At 40.6% G+C, this 20,907-nt stretch overlaps 1 protein-coding gene across 6 annotated transcripts in view; it reads left to right on the forward strand.

Moving 5' to 3' along the window:
* The first annotated feature begins 36 nt into the window (after positions 1 to 36).
* Positions 37 to 20,907, forward strand: part of LYRM4 (LYR motif containing 4) — an 84,485-nt gene continuing 63,614 nt past the window's right edge. For 3 of the 6 annotated variants that reach the window (XR_005854279.2, XM_015275893.4, XM_015275892.4), the window contains exon 1: positions 37 to 171. Coding sequence is in view for 5 of the 6 variants with exons in the window: in XM_015275893.4 (XP_015131379.1) it covers positions 68 to 171 (104 nt within the window). In the remaining variant the exon portion in view is untranslated. The remainder of the gene's footprint in view (positions 172 to 20,907) is intronic. The other 3 variants (NM_001198888.2, XM_025147264.3, XM_015275894.4) reach the window with 1 other exon arrangement.

Genomic DNA, 20,907 nt, shown 5'->3' on the forward strand with positions numbered 1-20,907 from the left:
AGGCGGCCCCGGGCGCCGCGGGCGGGGAAAACGGCCGAGGCGGGAGGAGCCGCCTTGCGCCGGCAACATGGCAGCGTCCAGCCGGGCCCAGGTGCTGCGGCTGTACCGCGCACTGCTGCGAGAGAGCCAGCGCTTCAGCGGCTACAACTACAGGTGCTGCTCCTCACGGAGGTCGGGAAGGGGGGAATAACGGGGAGCCTCGGGGCGGGGAGGGGGCAGGACGGTACAGGACGGCCTTCTCTTCGCGCCCCGTGCGCGTGTTTGCGGCTGGAAGACACGGGCGGCCCCGGACGCCTTGCGGAGGGGGCAGGCGAAGGGCTGGGGCTGACTGCGGGGTGCTGCTCTGCCGGCTGGCTGAGTGCTGCGGGCTGAGCCCCGGCTGGAGGAGTTCCCGGCTCGCACGGTGCGGCTCGGCTGCTCTGGGTGCTGCGTGAGGGAGCAGGGCTGCACAGGGTGCCATGCAGCGTGGCTGCTTGTCTGTCTGTCTGCTCTGGGTGTCACTGAACGGTGCTTTCAGTAAAGGGCAGCTGGCTGCTGCAGGCACAGGCCTAGCTGTGTTCGGGTCCCTGCTGCGTTGCCCCCTGGCATGGTTGCATTCACTTTACCACTTTGTGGAACCACAGAGGCACGTGAGCAACCTTCGCTGTGAATCATCTCCAGGCCTGCAAGAGCTGCTGAGCTGGAAACAGAAGGCTTTGAACTGGCATAACCACAGCAAGCTCTGTGACCCTCAAGGAATGAGTATTATTTCCTGTGAGAGAGTGCCCTGAGAGGAAGCCTGAAGGGCTGGAGCTCCTAAGCCCTTACTGCTAACTCCTCAAGTTCCCCTCCATCCTTAGCTCCACTGCTATCAAAGCGTTCTTCTCCTGCCCTGAGTATTAGCTATTATTTTGAACAACAAGGATGTCTGAAATCAACAGGGACGGCTTGAGGCTGTGAGTGGTGGTGCACAGCCCCTGATCTGAGTTGCGGTGTTTCCAGGTGGGGTTATCAGTGCAGAAGCTGGGGACTTAGGGAACTATTAGGTTCTCTCGTCGTTCAGTCCTGCTCCTGGCTCCACGCAGGACCACTCAAAATTCAAGCCCTATGTTTGAGAGCATTGTCCAAACGCTCCTTGAACTCCAGCCCTGGGGCTTTGCCCACTGCCCTGGGCAGCCTGTTCCATGCTCACCACCCTCTGGTGCAGACCTTGTCCCTAACCCCCACCTGACCCTCCCGTCATGTAGCTCCATGCCGTTCCCTCGGGCCCTGTCGCTGTCACAGAGAGCAGAGCTCAGTGCTGCCCCTCCGCTCCCTGTGAGGCGCTGCAGCCACGAGGCGTCCCCTCAGCTCCTCTGCTCTGCGCTGAACAAACCCTGGGACCTCAGCTTCTGCACGTACATCCTGCCCTCTGGACCCTTCCCCACCTTTGTAGCCCTCCTTTGGATGCTCTCTAATAGCTCAGGGAGAGCCCAACCTGGGAGCTGCAGCCCAGGACTGAGCTGAGCAGGCACAGAGAGAACCCAGGGACAGCTGGGACAAGTGCCTGCCTCTTGACAAGCGTGGCCCAGGGGCAGCAGTGGTTTTGCTTAGCGCATATTTGCTACTTTGTGCCAGAAATATGCCCCTGTGAGAGAGTTTGTGAACACCAAATACAACAGCAATTTCTAGCAAGAAGCAGTCGGCAGCTGTTATACTTAGAGATCTGCCAGGACCACAGCAGCCATCCTGCTTTGCTGTTTGTTTACACTGCGTGCGCAGCTAACATGAGCACCATGTGAGCTTCTTCCCTGCCCTGATAAGCACTTCTGCTGCGTCCTTGTAGCTGCTGTAATGTGATATTAAATTTCTTCCAGGGTATGGCAATGACTTCATATAGAACTAACTCGTAGTGGAAAAAATATAAAGATGAATCATATTGATTCATGTTTTCAGCTGCAGAATTTCAGGCTGCTGTTGCAAACAGTGCATAAGTGTGCATCTGAAGGATGGTCCGCTGGTTGTTGTCTCCATATTTGCCTTCTGTGCTTTTTCTCTTAAGTGTACGTATAGACTGTGATTAAAATTGAGTATTTTTGTTCTGTAAGCTTTCTAGTCACCATATAATATATTTTATTCTACTGCCCAGCAGAACTTTTAGTGCTGTAACTGCGAAGAAAAGCATGAAAGCCTTTAAGTAACAGAGGTCACCCCTGACTGTCTTAAAGTAACAGTGCACAGGGTTGTCTCTGGGGTCCTGCACTAAGTGTTATGGAGACTTCTGCAGCCCAGGTGTGCTGCCAGGTTTTAACATCAGGGGAGAACTTAGCAGACAATAAGTAATTTCATGTCTGCCATTCTGCTCTATCACTCATGCAGACGATATATCTGAAGAAAGAAACATGATTTGTACTACTGGAAAATCAATATGTGAAGAGGGAAGGTGTCAAGTTTCCAGGCAAGAAAGGTAGTTCTTAATGAGGGTACCCTTTGTTTCTGTATGGTTGACAAAAAAAGGAGATCTTCTGATAGTTTGTAGCGTGATACATTACAATCTCAATTGATCTGAGGAGGTGACTTCTGCTATTTAAATGACTTGGTGGGAAGGCAGGGCCAACCCAGGGGAGCTCAGATATAAGCTGATCCTGGCTCCACCCCTTCCCAGATCTCATTTAAGAGTTGGCAGTAGAGGCGAGGGTATCTTGCTGGAGATCTCTGTATACCTGGGGTCTTCCAAAGGTAAGCAGATTCTTTATTTCTGTGTCCACAGCTTTTGCATTTGAGCAGGTCCTCACTTGCTGCGGCCTAGGACTTTGCTACTCTTCTGTCATTGCTGCACTTTCCATCATGTTACGACGTTGCAGCTGTTAAAACAACTGGTTGCAAGTGAGGATAATCTAAATTTTAAAGTTGTTTGTTTAATATGACCGATGCTCAATGGTCAGAACTCACTAGAATCGTGCAGAAGGGCAGTTAATCAGTTTGAATCAGGTCACGCAGACATTTTGACTCTTCCCTCCTTCTTTAAGGTTTTTGCAACGGGTTTAACTAAACCATGCTGTGGCTGACCTGACTCTGCTTTCAAAAAACTTCAGTTAAACAAAACCACTATGATTTCTCTGGTTTCCAGTCTTGGACTGATGCTGACTACTAACTTCTGGGAACATCCTATTACCTTCTTTCTGCTGGTCACCCTTCTAATTTTTTTTTAAGTTTACAAACAGTGTCACAGGCTTCAAGTTATTTCTTTGTCTAACACCTTATGGTTTATCAAATATTTATTTCAGTTATCCATTATGTTCTAATAACTGGTGAATATTGCAGGTTTTTATTTTCTTGTCTGTGTAAGCTGCATTGTAATGGATTTGATTTTTCTTGTTAGAACATGCAATGTTACCTGATTAATAAAACTACTCCTAACATAGAAGAATTGGTGTAATAAATGGGTCAAGGCAATGTTCGAATGGCAAACATTCATTGAAAGACATGACTTAAATGAAATTGGGTGCATTCAGGATTTTGTAATCAGTAAATCTGACTTCTGTAAGCCTCTGCCACTATAAGAACATCAATAAGCATGATTACTTATGCTGTTTTTTTCAGTATCAATTCTTTCTCCTGCTTTGAATGACATAACTGACTACGTGATTTTCAGTTATTCTTTTTCTGAAAGTGCTTAGCACTTCAACAGACTTTGTTTCCATCAAGTGATTCTTCTTTGGAAGTTGTGTTGAGAGACACGGTTTAGTGAGAACCATTGGTGATGGGTGAATGGTTGGACTGGATGATCCTGTGGGTCTTTTCCAACCTTTGTGATTCTATGATTCATGGGTTGCTGTTCAGGTTTGCAGTTTAAAATCTCTGGCAGCTGATGGGACACCTGAACGCTACTTTACTTACTTTAAAAACAGGCTATTGTAAGCTGAGTTTTTAATACAAGATTATAACTTCAGAATTTTAAATACATTTGTTTTTAAAAAGAAACTTTTTTTTTTACATTTTCATGACAGATCTTATCAATATGTTAAAAAAAACCTTCATTTAAAAAATTCCAGAGGTTGTTTGTGATAAATATGGTTGGTTGATTGGTTTGTTTGTTCTTATTTTGAATGAAAACACAGTAAGTAAACATTTGGGACTCTTACTGTGTAGGGCAGAGCGTGCTCTTAAAATGTTTTTTTTGATATTAGAGCTGCTCTTCTGGAACATAAGTTTGATTTCTGTGGCTTTGCAGTAGGCTCAATATCTGAATTAAATGTCAACAATGTTTTTTTTTATTTCTTTTAGTTAGTGGCAGTGAGCTAGTCATCCCATAAATCCCATTGGATAGCAAAAAACTCTCTTGTGGTCAGTATTGTTGCCATTGGCATGGACGTCTAGGTGTTCTGTATCTTAAGGTCTAGTAACTCTTAGTGACCTACAGTAAGTGTGTGTGTGGATATATATATGTGTATATATGCTGATCTGTGATTAGCAAAAGACTTCAGCGGACAGAAACTTCAGTGTATGCAAGAGCTAATCTGTCCTCTGCAAACAGGAAAATAGAAAAATAAACAATATTGGATGCCAGCTTTTGTTGGGTAAAGATCAATCTGGACTTGTGGTTAAGAACAAAAATAAACCAAGAGCTGTCCTTGGACATTTGGATGAGTAGTCTGGTTCACTGATGCACCATTTCTCACTGTTTCTATTGCTATTCCACTAACACTGGTCTTGTTACGTTTGGAGACTTAACTGCTACCCCAGTTAAATTCTTGCTCAGGTACCAAATGTGCTGATCAACTTCTTAGGCTAAGGTGAGGAACTGTAACATGGAAAAGTCAACGTATTATATGTTAGCGTACTGCTCTGTGCTCTCCTGCAATAGAGGAAGATGTGAAACTTTGCTTTAGATAGCTTGACCATAAATTTAACATGAAATATTCAAAACAATCCTAAACATGTCTATCCTGTTTCTTCCCAGACAGCTTTTCAATTATTTTATTTATCGTTATCAAAAGTTGTGTCTGTATAAAATGTTATCTCTGCTTTCTGCCTTATTTTTATCTATCCTCCAGGTGTTTATTTTTCTTATAAGCTCATCTTGTTGCTGTCTGCAGTGTCAAGAGTTGCTTGAGAGTTGTTATCAGTTGCTTGAGAATTAATGCAACCTTTTCTTCTTCCCCCTTGCCAGGTGGGCCCAGTTGTGCCATTCAACTCCTTAATACTTTGTCTCAGTTAGAATGAACGGAACTTTTTGGTGGAGGCTAAATGCACAATCGGTGCTTTGCAGTTCCTTGATTTCATTCTTGTAAGATCTGGAAGCTTTCTTACATTATACAATGTAGTTAAATATATAGGGTTTTGTAGGCCCTATTGCAGAGCACCTGATTTATGAACTTGTATGAGGTCATATGAGGTAAAATTGTTGCTGGGAAGGAGTAGCTGTGGGATGCTCAGGTGCACGTCCCTTAGTTCAGCGTTGGGCAGAGCCACTGGATTTGTGCACAAGTACAGGTTAGCCTGACCTGTAGTTGCATGGCAATCTCTGTCCTTCAAGGAGGCATACGGCTTTTCAGATTCCAGTAACTGTTTTGATAGCATGATTCATACCAATGAAAATTCAAGACAATGTTTTTCTCTTTTTTTTTTTTTTTTTTTTTTCCCAAAATGGGTTTATTTCTCTTCCTCTCATACCTTATTTTGGTCACTTTAATGAAAGTCTTACTTTGCTTTTAGTCCCTATTGTATGGAATCTGGCCATTAGTTGTTGAGTACTTTTTGTCGCTCAGCTCACTTAACAGTCGTGTTAAGATTTCACATGTGATAGTTCTCCAAGCTGCTCATTTTTCTTGTCGGTTCTCCTGATGATGCTTGTGATTGATGGGATCCACCAGCAGGTTGTCAACTCATGGTGATACATTACCGTATACTGGGGGGAGGGGGGGGGAGGTAAGCTAGGTCATGGTGTTATTAAAAATATACGTGTACATCCAATCAATGATGAGGAAATAGAGACGTGCCATGCTGTAGGAAGAATTGTGTTCTGTCTTAAGTGGTAGTCTCTGACTGAGATAAGAAGCACAGAAATTATAACAGTCAGTTCTGTTCAGCAGAACTGACTGACTCCTTTGTAAGAGTGAGATGACAGACGTGCAGATTTGTAGGATCTGTTTTTTCCTTGGCTGTGCAAGGAAAATGGAGAACTTTTTCCCCTTCTCACTGTGTAATTGTTGGCTATGCTCCAAGTAATAATGAACTTCAGGGTTTTTTAGTTGGTTTCCTGCATGGTGAGTACATGGCTATCCCTGAAATGTATTAAAAAAACAAAAAGGCAAAGCAGCTGTGGTGTTTGTGAGCCAAGAATGCAGTGGTATTTCTGTCACACGCTGTTCCAGACACTTGTTTTGGCTTGGCAGCTGCATGACCCAAAATTGTGGACTAATAGGAGCTACGCATCTGCGAGTCAGTTTTGTAGAGCATTCAGATGTTGCAGTTGGCGTTATTAATAGATCTCTTTCCCAGATAGTTAAATTTTGGACATTATTTCAGTGGCTACATACCAAGCAGATGGTATCTGGGCATCTTCTATATCTACTTTGGTGAGAATCAATCCATCTTTGAATAGAGGCGTCAGTAGTGCGAGGTGGTACTTTTAGGCTTGGAGCTGTGAGAAAGACTAAAATTACTACGCTCTGAATTGTAGTAAAACATGGAAATGTGTGCACTTTCTAGGAGGAAAAAAGACGCACAAAAACAAACACTATTTGGATTGTAAGACTTTGGGTCTGACTGTATTTCCCTTTGACTTCAGTATTCTATATAACAAATATTTTGGAAAGTCAACTGAACACTCTGTAGCAAAAATGTCAAAACACCGTTGGATGCCATCAGAACATTCTTTGAATTGAGATCATAAACCAAATGGAAACAACTTTGCAAAATGTTTTGATTTTGATGGTAACTTTCCCAGTGGAAAGCAACTTCATCAGAGCTGTAGAATGCATTCATCAGGAGTTGCTTTCCTGGATTTGTCGTTTTGCAAATGCATTTACTTTATCCCTGTAAAATTATGCCCTTCTAAATAATATTTGTAGATCAATTTTGATGTAATTTCATTGATCCCAATTTTTATTTATTATTTTCCCACAGGAGAATTTTAAGTGCTAGTAACTTATAAGGAAGAATGCGGAGTGTGTATGTGTCATCCGGAGTTCAGCACTGGGGGAAGAAAAGCTTTTATGTTTGGAAAACAGATGAGTAGAGTCAGTAGAGTCTTCCTTGAAAGACTGATTAATGGACTTTGTAATTTTAGTAAAAACACTCATACTGAGTAAATCTGATGTGTTTGTTAATGTCTTGGATATTTGCATTCTTTATATAGCACAACAGAACAGGACGTTTTTCTTCTTCCGTAGGACTTAATTACCATTAAAATTTGTTTGAGAACTAATGAGACTAATGGAAAAATTAGTGCCTCAGGTGATGATTTATGCCAATAGATGTGTGCGTATGATTTCTGGTAAAGGAAAAAAATCTTATGTAGCAATACTTCTTAAGTATTGAAGTACTTTTCTAACTCATGTCCCTTTCTTGTTCTTGGATGTGGCTTTAACGTTTAGCTCCTGGCTGTATCTTGCCATGGGGCTTGCCAGCGTGGAAAGATCCTGACCTTGTAACTTGGAGTCTTACTCAAGGCATGCTAGGCACAAGCTGTTATTCCAAGTATTCTGTAGAAGATCAGAGCTCTGAATTAAAAATAAATAAAATAAATCAAAATAATTCTGCCCCCCCAAAAAAGAAACTGCTGTTGATCAGAACCACTGCTGCAGCAACTTGTAACAAGGAAGCTGTCTGAACTACCCCTCTGTTAAAGCCATTCCTGCAGTTTTTGGGTTTGCTGACTATGGAAGTAGTGCAACCCTTGATTGTACATGGATGTTATGATGTAGAATACCAATAAGAAAAATCATAAAACCATGACATTTAGTTAAGTCTTACTACAAATGGATTTCCTTTGAATTGCAGTGTTCTTCTATCTTGACCTTAAGATTGAAGACATGTTTAGCTTAAATTGCGAGAATGCTGATTTATAAGTCAGCAGAACTGTCAACAAACCAGTATTTAAATAAATACAGCTCCATGAAATTTTTACGTCAAATCAGCTGGAGTTTCAAAGTGTTCATTCAGATTCTGAACGTGACAACAGTTGGTCTCCACAAACTTCATTGCCAAGTCCTGACACTCCTCCTGAGTCTGCTTGTTTGGCATGTCCTGGTTTGAATCCATTGAAGGCCTATTTCCAGATTGTTAGCAAGTATAAAATGAGGATTAGTCTCATTTTAGCTGCCAGAGGAAAGTATTTTTATTAAAAAAAAAAAAAACCTTTCCACACAGGGGTAATCACTTACAAGATATTGCCAATAATCACTGATCCATTCAACTTTATTTTGGCCTTAAATACCTATGAGAAGAATTCCCTCTTTCTTCTGAAGTTGTCATTAGAGTTGTCTCCATCTTTCTCATGTACACCGTGTGATTCCTTCTCGTGAGTATTTGCTTGCAGGGTACAAGTTGTTGTTTCTTGGTAGTAGTTCTTCACCATTACTATCTGTTGCTCCAGCAAATATACAGAATATCACAGTGCTGAGTTGCAGTCACTGGCACGTGTAAGCACCTGTTCATCATATCTTTAGGTAGGAAGAATGTGGACACAGATCTCTTAAAAACCTTGGTGTTGCTTGCCTGTAAGCCATTGTTCAGCACTGAATTTGGTTAAACAGTATGCTAGATTTGGCCCTTACTCAAAAGAAGAACAAATATCATAGACGCTCACTTATAATCGTGTTATGGAGACATATTGTCACTTATCAACATGTTGGTGTCCTGCTATTTTTCAAATTTTGTCTTGGTAAGATTACATGATAAGATTTCTTCAGAACGTTGACAGTCTTCGTTCAATCAGAGCTGGATGCATTTATCATGTTGAGGGAGAGCTTTAATAAACCATCTTACACAGGTTATGAATACAGAAGGCCTTTCCTAGGGAATTTCTCTCTTACAAGGCATCTGTCATTCTAACTTAATTTTCTTTTCTCAGTGCAGAACCTACTTGTTGGTTTGCCCAGAAGATTTTCAGCAGATGTCTTTAAGAATGTGTCCATGTGTTTTTGTTTTAGGTACAGCTTGTTTGTGTCCAACTTCAGACTGCTTTCTGTTTTGATTCTGTATTCTTTATTCTCTGGATCCATATTCTGCATTCAGATCTCATCTCTTTCCTCCAAACCAGCATTTTGCAAGTGTCTTAAATATGAACAGATTTGCTGAGTGGCTAGCAGTGCCATTCCTGTTACTTCAGTAACATTCTGTTACAATTTCACCTGATATGAACACTGGGGCATGGTGAAGGTCAACTGCAGTGAACTGAATTTGGTAGCGCTATGGACCAGGGAGCTGAAATATCTTTTACAAACTTATACTTTTTATTGTTGGTTTTATTTCTGGTGCATCGCTTAGCAGTTTTCTGTTGTCAGATTACATAATACAGGCTGCCCAGGCAGGTGGTGGAGCCACCGTCCCTGGAGGTTTTCAAGAAGAGGGTAGACGTGGTACTTAGGGACATGGTTTAGTGGGTGTGGTGGTGATGGAGTCAACAATTGGACTTGATGGTCATAGTGGTCTTTTCCAACCTTAGTGATTCTATGATTCTGTAATCATTAAAGTTTGGTTTGAATCATTAAAGGTATTATTATTTGAGAAACAATAATCTGTTCATACATCAGTGTGTGCCTCCTCTTTGTAGTCAGTGCTTTTTGCAGTCGTAGGGATTGGAAGCGACCTCTGGAGATCATAGAGTCCAGCGCCCTGCTAAAGCAAGTTCCCTGCCATAGGTTGCATAGGAAACTGTTCAGGTGGGTCTCGAATATCTCCTGAGAAGGAGACTCTACAACCTCTATGGGCAGCCTGTTCCTGTGCGCTGTCACCCTCAAAGTAGGTTTTTCCTTGTGTTCATATGGAACTTCCTATGTTCCAGTTTTTGCTCATTGTCCCTTGTTCTATCTCTGGTAGTCATTGAGAAGAGCTTGGCAGGTGTCAAGAGGATGGGAACTATTACATATTTATAAGCATTGATAAAATCTCTCAGTCTTCTCGTGGCTTCAAGCTGCGCCAGGGAAGGTTCAGGCTGGACGTTAGGGAATATTACTTCTCTGAAAGGGTGGTCAGGCACTGGAATGGGCTGCCTAGAGAGGTGGTGGAGTCACCAACCCTCGTGGTGTTCAAAGAGCGTTTGGATGTTGTGTTGAGGGACATGGTTTAGCAAGAACCATTGGTGATGGGGGCGAATGGTTGGACTGGATGATCCCGTGGGTCTTTTCCAACCTTAGCGATTCTATGATTTTCCAGGCTAATCAGCCCCAGGTCTCAGCTTTTCTTCATGAGAGAGGTGCACCAGGCCCCGTATCATCTTTGTGACCCACCACTGGGCTCTCTCTAGTAGCTCCCTGTCTTTCTTGAACTGAGAAGCCCAGAACTGGACACAGTACTCTAGACATGGCCTCACCAGGACAGAGTAGAGGGCAAGGATTGCCTCTATCTCTTTAATGCACCCCAGGATCCCACTGGCCTTCTTGGCCACAAGGGCATGCTGCTGGCTGATGGCCAACCTGTTGTCCACCAGGACACCCAGGTCTCTCTCTGCAGAGCTCCTTTCCTGCAGATCAGCCTCTAACCCGTGCTGGTGCATGCAGTTATTCCTCCCCAGGTGCAGGACTCTACACTTGCTGTTAATTCATTTAAATAACATTAGACTGCTTTCTTCTTAGGAAAATGTTTTTAAGTCAGTACAGCTCAAATGAGAACTGTTTCAGAAGAGGCAGTACCTGCTGCAGTACACCCTAGAAGATAATAGCTTGAATCATGTTGTGGATTTCTAGTAGGAGCGTGTTTTGGTGTCTTGATAATAACCTATTAGAAAGTTCCAGAAAACATTTCTGACCCACTTAAAATACTACAGCATTTTTCTAGTCCAGTAAGTTATCAAATAGGTCTTTAAATGAATGGTCTTTGTATGCAAACTAGTTTTGAAGGGACTAACATTTGATTGATTTAAATAATTCTAAATAATTGATTCATTTAAATAAGTAATATTATATTAATATTATAAGTTTAAATAAGTAATAATTTATTTTAAAATAATTTATTACCCAAAATAAATTAGATGTCTCACTAATAATGCTTTTTCTCTCCTCTAATTTACAACATGAAAAGGTTTAAGTGTTTTGCTTACAAAACAATAAGAAATGTATTTGGTATAGTACAGAATATGGTATCTAGACAGGTTTACTGATTTCCAGAGCCCATTTCTTCCCAAATTTGTTAATGTAGTATTTTTGATAGTACTTTTGTATTGTTTAGCAAGTAAATACTCTGTATTGTAATTCTTCATTCTGTGAATGAGTGGCAATACTTACTAACTTGTATGGATTTTGAGACTTGATTTTTTTGGTTTTTTTTTTCCAACAATTTGTTGAAATTCTTGAAGGAGAAACTGTCTATCAGCACAAGTTATTGCTGCCATTAAGTAGTGACCTAGTGCTTCAGTGGCTTCTGTCGATAATTTGTTCTGAGATTGAAAATCTTTCTGCTGCCCTAGGAAATGGAAGGTCTTGTTATGTGTCAAAGGGAAGGTAATCTGCCCTAGTCAGAGGATGTTATAGTGAAAACATTATTATGATAAATAGACCACTCGTCATACATCTTTTCCTCACCTAATATCTCATGTGGTAACCTTAGCCTGTACTGGTATGAGTCACTGAGTTTTAAGCCTGAGGTTAATTCCACTTTTTAAAGTAATTGTTATCTGGGAGGAACTTCTCCCATACGCACATGGCAGTAAGGGGTGAAGCTATATGGCTTCTTTTTCATAAATAGAGGACAAAAAGTGCTGCCATCACTCATACTAATGATTCTGTATTTTCTTGTGACTTTTAATTAGCTCTTAAGTACTATCTAGCTTTTTTGGGGGGACCACTTTATTGACTTGAAATGCAGAATGTTCTGTGATACATGAATGTACCAGTCTAAACTTATTCAATGGAAAAAGGTGGTGGTTTTTTTTTCCCCACATAGCATAAGCCTCTAAGAGTGAATATTAAGAGGCTGATTGGAAAACTCTAAAAATTACTGGCCTTTCCCTAAGCTTTATCTTCACATTTAAATTTTAACATCTGGACTTAATGTAGTTAGGTTTAACTAATTAAATAGAAGAAAATACAGAAAGACAGAATGTAGCTTTTCAATTACTGCACCTTATGTAACGTTCATGATATTAAAGAAAACAATGTGCATTTGTTTCTTGTTTTTCTACAGAGCCCCTGATACCATAATCACAGTAGTTTGTGCCTGAGCTTCCTGGAACGTTTTATGTATTGTTCAAAGGCTCTATATTTGCAATCCCAAATTTCTAATAATAATATTTAGTATTCTGTAGGCAAAAAGTAGGATGGTGATCTTGTTACGCATTCCAAATTGATTTTTCTTTTAGAATTTAGGTTTGACTAACAAGCTCTGCATATATTAGAATTTTCTATGCTGCTTAGTATTACATTGTAATTTCAAATATCCATCATTATTGTCAAAATTGATGTTGCAAATTTGTTAAGCTAAATGTGCAATGCTTTGCTATAAATGAGGGAAGGTCAGTGAGCCATATGGTGATGGGAGGTCCAGTGGGGAATCTTTGTCACTACTGACTGTGTTTTAAGAAACAAAGACTTTCAGATGAGCTGTAGACATCAAAGAAATGGATGAGAGGATAGAATATGGAGAGGAATGACAATCTTTTGAATTCCGTAACTTCTAGTGAATTATCTGTAAGCAGACAGGACAGGGGGCTCTGTTATTTTGTATGGATTGTTAAGGGGGTTGATTGATAAAGAAGACTTTTGGTTTATTGTTTTCTTTGTCATGAGATCATTAGATTGTCTAATTTCAGTATGATTTCTATTACTAGATTCACTGTCAATCTATGATACTTAAATTGTTCTTTCATTAAAAAAAAAAAGCAGCATCAGCCACAACAGAAAAAATAAACAGGTTTACTTAGGCAGAAATCTTCAGGCAGAATTAATAGTGTCCGTTAATAGAACATGAGGATTGTCTTTGCCAGGTGAAACTTCTAGGTGTCTGTTTTGTACTCAGAATTATGCTTGTCAAAAGAACCAGTCAATCAACCCCTCAGAAAACCTTCAGAGAACTGTCTTTAAGTCATCAAGGTATCTCAGTTGATTGTAACTTTAAACCCGTATGCTATCAACATATTTCAGGTACTTGATTTCTTCCCCCTCCTTTTTTTTTTTTCCTCCCCTCAAGGAATCTGTAACTGTTTGTTAAATCTAAATCTTAATTATCTTAATTTCAGAAATACTGCAGTTCAGAAGTGTCCTATCAAAATGTCGTCATCTAGGGCAAATTCATCGCAGTGCAAGGAGTTGGAATATCCCAGAGCATTAAGCCTTGTTGCTTAATAAAAAATGAAAATAAATGAAATTAAAAAATAAAAAAACAAACCCTAAGCACTTCATCAAAGGCAAGTCATTTTGCACTGACAAGTGGGAAATGCTTCCAGCCAGTGAGGCTGCTCAGTACCCGCTTGGTTTCTACATGGATGGATAGCATTGCCGAGAACTACAGTATAGCTGACCATTTTTTGGGTCACCTATGTCAAAAACCAGATGATTTCTCTTTTGAATGAAAGGCAATCCCTAGACAGTGGTGAAGAGAGATTTTGACAGCAGTGTTAGACTAAAACTCTAGTGTTTCTGAAAAATATAATGGGATTTCTAATGGCAGTTCACAGCAGGCTAGACTTTTATTAAGAGCTGCTTATAAATAGCAGCATAACAAATGGAGTAGTATGCATGTCTCAAAAAGGAGAGAAATCAGTTTTGTCAGGGTTTGGGTTTGCATTTCCAGGCATTTCTTACTTGGTAATTGGGCTGCTCAGCTGCCCTGATGTCCTGATGAAGAGTTGCCAGGATCTGGGGTGGTGAGGGCTTAGCAAAGAACTATTTGTTATTTGAGGCCATTGGAGCACTTTTCATCTGTAGCAAATTCTGTTTCTAGTTCCTGTAGCGCATCCCTGCCATGTGCCTCGTTAACTGAACAACTCATTTGATTGGGTCCTTCAGTGGTAACCCCCCCCTTTTTTTTTTTAAACCTCTGCTACAATATAACATTGCAGTTACAACTCCAGTTAAGATTAAAAGATCTCTTTCATTTGGACATCTTTCCTTTTTTCTTTTAACCCCAACCTTATGAAAAGCGCGCCCTTCTGCAGAGATTCTTTATACGCTTACAGTTAAGCCAGTAACTGCTTTTATTTTTAGAAGTATAGCAACAAAAGTGTATGTTTCAAAGAACTGCAGAAATAGTTGTAGTAACTATGAATAGCACCAGTAGTATTCTGGGGACATAAAGATGATATTTGGGTACATCTTTGTTGATGACATGGGGGAAGTAAACAATGCATATTCATAAACTTTGCAGGTGACGCTGCATTGGGAAATGAGTTAATGCAGTTGAGTAGGGCTGCCATCCAGAGGCACCTGGGAAGTCTGAAGGATAGGCCAGCAGCAACTTTGCAAAATACAGTAAGGGCAAATGTGAAAAGAATGGTAATAGAACAGACTGGGCAGCAGCTGTGCTGTGAAGAGGCAGGGTTCCCAGCAAACTGGGCCTGAGCGGCAAGGAAGACCAAGAATACCCTGGGCCACATCAACAATTTCCCAGCCAGTGATCAGAGGGAAGTGATCATCCCCCTCTACTCAGTGCTTGCTAGACCACATCTGGTCTTGCCCCATCTTGCAAGAAAGACGTGGTTAATGTTAAACTAGTCCAGCAGAAACCACTGAGCGATGGCTGAGAGCTGAAGCATCTGCCTCAGTAAGGACAGGCTGAAGGAGCTGGGCTCATTCTTCATCCTGAAGAAGAGGCAACTTTGAAGACACCTAATAGCAGCCTACCAGAGAATCCACAGGTGCTGGGTAGGAGAACAAGAAACAGAGGTATAAAGTCAGAAGAATTTTTTAGGCTGGCTGAAAGTTTTTTTCCACACAAGGATGTGTGAGCAAGCCAGCTTGTTACCCAGAGAAGTGGTCTGATCACCATCCTGGTTTTGAAGACCTCAGCAGACAAAGCCCTGAGGAACAGGGCCTGATCCCATTGCTGACCCTGCTTTCATGAGGAGGTGGCACTGGAGGTCTCTCCGGCTCCTTTCTGACTGGAATGGTGTTACGACATCTCCCTCTACACCAGGTTGCTCAAAGTCCCATCCAGCCTGGCTTTGAATGCTTCTACAGTGGGGGCATTCACCACCTCACTGGGCAAACCTGCTCCAGTGATTATTAGTAATACTAGTAATACTAATAAAAGTTTAAGGCGCTAATTTTCCTGCAGATATATATTTTTTTAACTCTAAAAACTTTTAAAACTAGATCTAATGCTGAAAATTCAGGTAGATAAATATCATGTGATGCACATTTTGTTAGTAACAGTGGCAAAGTCTGAAAAATTCAGATCACTGTTGCCATAAGTTAATATATGTTTCAATCCAACAGATCAAAAGGAAGGAGGTAATAAGAAAATACAGTTAGTGAAAGGATACAGTTGCCTTTTACAAGAAGATTTCCTCACAGTGGTATTTTTTATTTTATATCATTATCTCCCTTCTGTACATTATCTAGTTAAGTAAAAGCACAGAATACTTTTGTTTCAGAATTTTTAACCACCATGGACTTGCTAGAGATTAGATACTGATCACTCACCTTTGTTTATTAAATACAACTTAAGCCAGAAAGGAAAAGTGCGCTTTAATTTATTCCTATTTTGAAGGCCTTGTGTGTTCTAACCTGACAGCAGCTTCCCCTGTGATGTCTGCCTTATTCACCCAGGCTGTGTATCACAATCCTCCTCTTCTGTCTTTCTGTGAGTACTCACTGACTAACAAATCATAATAGCCATAGTGTTTAGCTGTGTGTTAATAGATTTTATTTATATGCCGTTGCCAAGAAGAAATGCCAACATACATAAAGGTGACTTTGAAATAGGACTTAAAACTTTAGTAGGTTGTGATATTGGTAAATGTAAAGTGCTGCTGAGTTTAACATCATTGGGCCAGATTTATTTTGAAGTTATAATGCTGAATAGTTAAAAGTGCACCTGCACAGTTCTCAGCCTTTTTTCTTACATTCCTGTTGCTTTCAGCAACAACGATGTTAGCCACCTGTGTTAGGCCTCTGCATGCACTGACCAATAGCCTGATCAGGGCCAAATGACTGCAGACACACACCAATATGATGAGCAGCAAAATGGCGTCTATTCACTACTAAACACAGCTTGTATACATTTTTACCTACAAAACCGTGCTGTCATGTCCCACTCTGGTTGGTTCACACCAGATAACATTGTGCCTTATTTGGCCATTTCCACATTCTTTTCTCATCCTTCTTCTTCTTCTCCTGTTTTCTCTGCATCAAGGTCAGCACGATAGCACTGTCTCTCTATGCTTAGGGAGAGGCCTGTCCCATACATCCCGTAGCCCCGCAAGACGCCTACTACAACAGTAGAGCACAAAGATACAAGAGTGAGGACTTGGAAAGGAAACTGGTTTTTTTTTATGTAATTTATCTTATTTTCTAGTTAAATGTCAGATTAGATAAGTGAACACTTTTGAAATAAAGTGCCTAAATCCCCAAACAGCAATTATTTTCTGAAGTAACTCTGTTGTGATTTCATTTTTATTTAATAACCATTGTTTCAGACTTCATTTCTTGTAGACTTTGTTTTTATGAGGCCTCATGTTAGGCTTTCAATTGTGCTTCAGGCAAAGAAAAAGATGGAGTCTTGGAGCATTAGGAAAAAGACTTTCCTAATCATAATTTTGTGAGTTTTGCTATTATTTTGGGGACATTGTTGTCTCTTAACATTAGCAGATAGTGCTCTTTCCATTAGAATCTGTCTTAATGCCTTGACATTGTTCTCACATTAAGCCCCATCCACGCTTGCTTTAAGTCACTCCAAAAGTAACCTCTCCTATTTATTTCAGAGGAAACTACAAAGTTTTATTGCTACAAAGCAATAGCTACAAAGAGAACAATAATGCAATTTGATAGAGCAAATTCTCAGCCACAAAACACCTTTTTTTGGCAATGACCACCATTAGTTATGCATTTTTGCCAGTGATGAACAGGAACCTGCATGCAACACTCATAAAAATCTGCACCTGCGGAGATGACCCACTGTCATTGCTGCTGCTGAAATGCACCACTCACCACCTCACCGTGCTCACATCCACTGGTTGGTCTCCAGAAGCATTCAGCAAGCATTCATTAAATGTCAGTGGGTGCCATTTTTTCCATATTGAGGAATTTAATTCCACATCTTTGCTTCATATGCAATTCCATATCAGATGCCAATTTATCAGACTGCCCCTCTGCTGACGTCTGTCCCACAGCAACAAAATGCAGCGGAATACTGATGGGAAGGTTCAACCTCTACTGCCATACCACCAACATCTGCCTCTGATGTTGTGAGCCAACATCATAAAATATAGGAGGTGTTACTTTCAGAGCAGCTCTGTACTTGTGCTCATCCTCTACCTTACATAACCATCCACCTGCAGCCGCTTTGGTCTGAAGCCATTGTAGTGAATCTGTTACGCACTGATTACATTACTTTGAATTTAATTGAGAGTTAATTGTGCAGTGGATACATATAAGTAGGGATTGTAAAAAGTCTTTGAGTGTGTGTGCACATAAGAACCAGTGAAGTGAATACATTGAACTGTACATTCTTGCTTGGATACTGTTGTCACTAGTTAGCCAGAAAGTCTTTACAGAGCGTGCAGTCAAAAGTGCTTCCTACTAAAACCTCTGTGGGCTTGATGACAAAAAGGAAAGGGCTCAGAATCATAGATGGAATCGTAGAATCTTACTGCATCTTTTAGCTGTTCTTTAGTACATATATTTCCAGAGAATGATGAGAAAAATAGTAGATTGTGAAGTGCACTTTGAGGTTTTCATTTGTAACGTTTCTTAATGAGCACTCTTGCATTTCTAGGACCTTTCCCAAAGATAGAGAATCTGCTTGTGTCTGGTGTAGGCAGGATTGCTTTCCCATTCTAGTTCTCTAGAGAACTCTCTCATTGCCTTCTCCCTGAAGAGTCCAGTTAATTATCTGCTTCTCTAACAGTGGGATCTGTCACGCACTGCACCCAGCTGAATCAGTGCTGCTTTATTCCCTCCTCCTTCTCAGAGCTAATGCTCATCTAGTCTCATGCAGAGCCAACTGAGCTCATTAATAGAGGAAAATAATAAATATATAGTTCTTACTCACTGTACCTTGGGCTTCTGTCAGTGTGTCAAGTATGACTGGTTCAGCCCTGGGTCAGACACTGGGCTGGCATCCATGAGTTCTGCAACTGTCTAACTTTTATAGTATGCTTTCCATCCATTTCTCCCTGTCTTCAAGAAGTGCTCTTTTAAGTTTGATTTTTGTAAGATTTTATGAAGATAGATGTGCATTCTTCACCACTGGCTGTGCCTTCAAATGGTCCACAATTGGGTTTTTTTGGTGCTTAATGCTTACTGAACTGAAAATACCCATCATAAGGGGAGTTGTTCAGCTGACCCACCTCTCTTCATCACCCAGAAATTTGGGAGAGTACTGCCCTTTACAAAACAGATATGTCTAAAGAAGTAGGTTCTTTTCATACTGTGTATATGCTTGCAGCACACTGCTGCATACACTGCTGTGATTATGAAAGAACTTGGTTGTTCGTGGGCTTGAGGCCACATTAGTACTAGGTTTTGATATGTACTCTACTCTTGAAATGTGGAGCACACTGGCACTTGAAACTGCTGCTGCTTCCTGACTCAAGCTTATAGAAAGTGGGGAAGAATGGATGCTTTACTACGTAGTCAGGTATAATATCTGGTTTGAGCTCCGAGATCAGCTTTTCCTTATCTTAAGTGACACTTTGAATCTAACCTTAGTAAAGAGTAGTGCCATGATGTAGAGCTGTTCTTTGAAGTGCATTTAGAATATACTGGAAGTGTAACAATTAAGCTATAGACTTATGATTGTGTTTAAGTGTATGTGAAATAGCTTCATTTGAGTGTTAACGTTATAAAAATTTAATGAAATACAGAGGAAAAACAAAGCAATGTATTTCCTATCTATGGTCAGAAACTATCAAATCAGTTTTTTAATTAGATATATTTTCTTTCTCAGTGGCTGTTAGGTGTAGTGAGAGAAAGAGGGAGAAAATAGAACAATTAGCACACCATATGTACAAATTGGAAAATACAGTCTGTAGGTGTATGCTGAACAAGAATTTGCTTGAGTTCCATCTATCTATTTTCTTTTCTCTTTTTTCTTAAGATAGTATACCTATTTGTATTGCATTTTGGAAGACTTGCTCCCAATAATGGATACTTACTGTTTTATTTTTGGTGGTTGTTGTTGTTTCTTTTCCTTTAAGCTAAGAAAACAAGTTATGTTAGGACCTTGTATCTTTTGTCAGTCCTTCCTTTCTTGCAGAAAATATTATGTTTCTGCACAGTTAAACCCTACGTAGATATGTGGGATGGTTTGAAATCCATCCATTATCAAGCAGCAAAATTACCCTGCCTCTTAATGATTTGGAGTTGTTTTGGTTTTTGGTTTTTTTTTTTATTCCTAGGAGAAAGCAGCTTCCCCTTCAAATCTTTCTAGGACACCAGCTGCAGATGAGAATGAGCTTCCATATTTAATACATTCTATTAACTTCACACATACAAACGCTCGCTCACTCGCACACCCCAGTGTCACATTATAGGTGAACAGGCCCTAATTAAAAGCGCACACCATCTGCCGGTGTGTGGCAGCAGGGTGGGACTCCATAACCGTCCTGGTTCTTGTGATTGAAATGTATTATTTATGAGCTCAAAGAGAAAATACGCCTTTTGGCTGATGGAGCCGGCATTAAGAGCTGGCGAGCACCATCTAATGGCATGGAGTGACACTGTCTGGTGATCCTTCATTTTCTTCCTTTCCCCTTCTCTGCAGCCTCCACCAATTTTAATTTTATTTTTCAGTATGGCGTGTGGGGTTTTCTGTGGTCATGTTCAAAGCAATTTTGCATCTCACGTTTCGCATGTACACAGGATTGAAAGCAGTTGTTGAAACATTACACTAATAGTGGTGTTCTCAGCACCCTTTTTTACTTCCAGTGCCACACACAGGGTTTTGCTTTCTGTACTAAAAATAGTACTGACCAGGTAGTAGAGAAGTGGGATGTTACTAAGATAGCTGAGCAAAAGGCCAGTTCTCCTTCTAGCCTTCAAACAAATGTGTAATAAAAAGTATTTGTTGCTGAGTCTGAAAGTTTTGTTTTATTATTGAAGTGGGCCCTATTCTTTATTAAGCAATACTCTGCAAACTGCATAAAGGTTCTTAGTGGCTTCAGAAGAGGACAATTTCAGAGATGACTGCACGTTTGGATCTTCCTCTCTGAAAGGAGAAATCAAAGGCTCTCCCTGCTTGCGGAGAGTGTGTTACTGCTTGTGAGTGATGAAATGGTTGAGGAGGTGCTGGACTGAAAGTTGAAATACGCTTTGTCAGGAGAAAGAAGGGATAACAAAGGAGGAGCCCTTTTTGGTATGGGCAATCCATCAATCTACCTGTGACTGCCAGATTGGACCAAGTCAGAACTGGTAATAATGTATAATGCATGTAGCAGTTAGCACTGAGAGCTCCAGAGCACTAGGAATAAGAGCAATCACACTGATGCAAAATCATTTGGGATATGATTTTTTGATTCTTGTTTTGTTGCTGTTGTTTTTCAGGTTTTTGTTTGTTTTTAATATTGAGCTTTGCATTAACCAGGCTGGAAATGCAACAGTATGTTTATGGCAGTAACAAGCAGACCTA

The sequence above is a fragment of the Gallus gallus genome, chromosome 2, assembly GCF_016699485.2.
Source record: "Gallus gallus isolate bGalGal1 chromosome 2, bGalGal1.mat.broiler.GRCg7b, whole genome shotgun sequence".
Taxonomy (NCBI): Eukaryota; Metazoa; Chordata; class Aves; order Galliformes; family Phasianidae; genus Gallus; species Gallus gallus.